The 3,450-nt window shown below is 43.6% G+C and overlaps 1 protein-coding gene across 1 annotated transcript; it reads right to left on the bottom strand.

Annotated features, from left to right (window-relative positions):
* Positions 1-694: 694 nt before the first annotated feature.
* Positions 695-1,582, bottom strand: LOC117163077 (uncharacterized). Its single transcript, XM_033345069.2, has 2 exons — positions 1,357-1,582; positions 695-1,287 (listed from the first exon to the last, which is right to left on the bottom strand). Exons 1-2 carry the CDS (start codon positions 1,580-1,582, stop codon positions 695-697), a joined length of 819 nt encoding a protein of 272 aa, XP_033200960.2.
* Positions 1,583-3,450: the final 1,868 nt, after the last annotated feature.

The raw sequence follows: 3,450 nt of genomic DNA on the forward strand, positions 1-3,450 counted from the left end.
GAATCCGACCAAAAGATGCTTGATTGAACTGCAAGATGTAAGGCCTAGGTGACGCTGCTGAATAACTGTATGAGTAACACCGCCGCTCAAAACTCCAATCTGGGTAAGGATTGCATTTTCAGCGGTGCTACTCTGGACTTTGAGCATAATAAATGGCTCCATTGCTTGTTTTGGTTGTCTGTACTACGGAGATACATGCATGCTCCATAAGCTCGCTCACTGGCATCGGCGATTCCGTGTATTTGTAACATGATACTCTTCTCTATAGTGACCCGTGTAGGAATGGTTACTTGGTGAATTCTTCGTAGCTGCTCTTGGAATTTTAACCATGCTACCCGAATGTTGTGTGGTACAGCATCGTCCCACTCTACTTGACATTTCCGCAACTCTTGCAATATCAATTTTGCCTGGACTATTACCAGTCCAGTAGACCTAATGGGTCGAAAAGTTGAGCTACTCCCGAGAGTATTGTCCGTTTTGTTACCTTGTGCACATTTGCTTCTTGTTTTAAGGAGTAGCCTAGAGTATCTTGTGTAGCTTTCCACTGTAGTCCCAATGTCTTCTTGCTGTCCTTGTCGTCTAGCAAGAGGTGTTCCGACGCATCTGATGTCATGCGAATTGACTGTATTAATTTTTGTTCCTCTGATACCCACTGTCTGAGCTCGAATCCTCCTTTCATGGTTATGTTAATGAGTTAATCCCGTAACAAAGTTGCCTTCTCGAGAGTGTTTTTCCCGGTTAGCAGATCGTCGACATAAAAATCCCGTTCCAAGGCCCGTGCCCCTATCGGATAGTTCTGTTCTTCGTCTTGTGCCAGCTGTTGTAGAGTACGTATTGCCAGGTATGGTGCGGATGCGGTACCGTATGTCACTGTATTTAATTTGTACGTTTTTATTGGGTCGTTTATGTTTTCCCTCCAAAGAATTTTATGATACCTCCGATCCTCCGGGTGAATGTTTATTTGCCGGTACATTTTCGCTATATTGGCAGCGAGTACGTATTTGTATGTCCGGAATCTTATAATCAAGGTGAATAAATCGTCTGGGATGGTAGGGGCTATCATTAACAAATCATTTAACGATTTTCCTGATGATGGTCGGGCAGAAGCATCGAAGACTACGCGCACCTTGGTCGTGACACTATCCGCCCTGATGACTGGATGACGAGGTAAATAACAGCCATCTCTTGGATAATTTGGAATTTCAGACATGTGGCCCAATTGTTTGTATTCGCCCAAAAATTCTTGATATTGTGCTCTGTATGTAGGTTTCTGATGAAGCGAGCGCCCTAATGAAGGAAACCTCTTTAGAGCTAACCCGTATGTGTCACCTAGCTGATTTTAAATGACAAGCAGACATTGTATCGTCCAATCTCGAGTGGTGTGATTCGCGTAATTCAGTTCACAGGCTTGTGCCTCTGGAGATAAAATTTTATTTGAAGAGACTTCTTCTACGTTCCAGAATTTGTTCACTTCTTCGTAAAGAGTCTTCAGTGTCGCATTGCAAGTTGCTTTGGATGGTTGCTTCCTTGTGCCTGTATCGCCCGTGACGACCCAACCTAATGCTGTATTTTGCAACTGCATGTTTTTGTCTGCTAGATCGAGTCTTCCTTCGTGAAGGAGGCCCTAAAATAGTTGTGCTCCAATGAGACCGTCTACCTCAACTGCTCGGTGGAACTGTGGATCGGCTAATGCAATGTTACCTGGTATATCTAACTTGTTTCGATCAATATTTTCTGATGGCACTGCTTCTGATCGCACCACAGAGAGGTATATTGACTCTTTTGGTGGTTAACCCTAGTCGCTTACATGCATCGGTTGTCAGGAAATGTGCCTGAGAGCAGGAGTCCAACAGGACTCTGCAATGTTGCAGTTTCTTGGTTTGATCATTGATATTTATAACCGCTGTGGATAAAATGATATCCGGTAACATACCTGGTGAGCGACATGCTAAATTAGTCTGATTTGGCTGTCTGTTCTGTTTCGTAACTCTCTCAATTAAGTCCACAACGTCTGCTTTGCATTGCAAGAAGTATTTATACTTTATGGCCATGCGTTCATCTTGTGCTTGACCCTCATCTGTATCGTCTAGTTCGCTCTGATTTTTACTATAGGTGGCATACTCTGTTTCTAAGTCGTTCAAACGGTATTGCATGAAGGTTACTGGCCCTCCTTTCTCGTAATTATCAAGTAACGCTTGAACATTAGCTAATTCTTCAGTGAATGCTACCCGTTTCTGCTTTAATTGTTTCATGCGTTCCTCCTGATTGGGCGCAATGGTGTATGTGTAGTTCGATGCTTTTACGCTTTTTATGAGAGGAGAGGTGACTCCACAAATATATGAACTTACGTTTGGATGTCTAATCGAATGGATGTTGTGTCTGCTGCTCTTCGCTGTGCAGCGATGTGTTTAGCGGTGTACTTATCGTCGAAGGCGTTTTCTTCCCGAAGGTGTCCCGGCTGTTTGTCGACGCAGGTCACTGTGCAGCGGGATGTTAGCGGTGTACTTCGCGTCGAAGATGTTTCTTCCCAAAGGTGGCACTCGCTTAAATGTGTTTTGTCTAACACTCTTGTTTTTCTCCGGACTGATGCTTCCTCCAACGGCATAGGATCCAGCTCGAAGGACCAATATGTTGCGTATTATCGACTAAAGAGCAACCGGTCAGGTCAAACCGATCGGTCGATATCGCGTACCTCGAATAACTTAACGTTCAAGGTGGAGGAGATGAAATAACTCGAGTGTTAGATTTAGACGGCATTTTATTTGTATTAGTTGTAGCACCTAACCGATCTAAGTGAGGACTACTGTCGTCCTGCGTCTGTACTCTTCGATGGTTGGAGATGAACTAAGTGAGGATTCTGTCGTCCTGAGTCTGTACTCTTCGATGGTTGGAGATGAACTAAGTGAGGACTCTGTCGTCCTGAGTCTGTACTCTTCCCCGATGGATTTCTTCTGCCCACCGTGTCCTTCCGGCTGGTCCTTTCCTGGGTTTTTCCTGGCCTCGAGTCATTACGTTTACCGCCCTGGGAAGACATGTAATTCGGAATTTCCTAACGAGAGGAATGGGCCTGCCCGTGTCATAAACGGACAGCCACTCAAATTCCGAATTACAGCCCTGGGGGGACCGGTAATTCGGAATTTCATAATGAGGGAAATGGGCCTGTCCGTGCCATTAACGGACGCTCTCCTAAAATTTCGAACAGTTGTCTCGATGGATATTATCGCAATTTAAGTTTGTTTTTGCCGTAACGGAAAATTAGGAATACATAATGAAATAATATGAAGTAATCATAACGTTTATTATTACAAAAATTGCTGAAAATGTTACCCATTCTGCCGAACACATACTTCTGCTCTTCTAATTAAATTTCTATGAACACTTTCTAACATATTCGATTGTTTTAAAGTATGAATGGTTACAATATCTTTTCTTTCAATTGCTAGCAACTTG

The sequence above is a fragment of the Bombus vancouverensis genome, chromosome 16, assembly GCF_051014615.1.
Source record: "Bombus vancouverensis nearcticus chromosome 16, iyBomVanc1_principal, whole genome shotgun sequence".
Taxonomy (NCBI): Eukaryota; Metazoa; Arthropoda; class Insecta; order Hymenoptera; family Apidae; genus Bombus; species Bombus vancouverensis.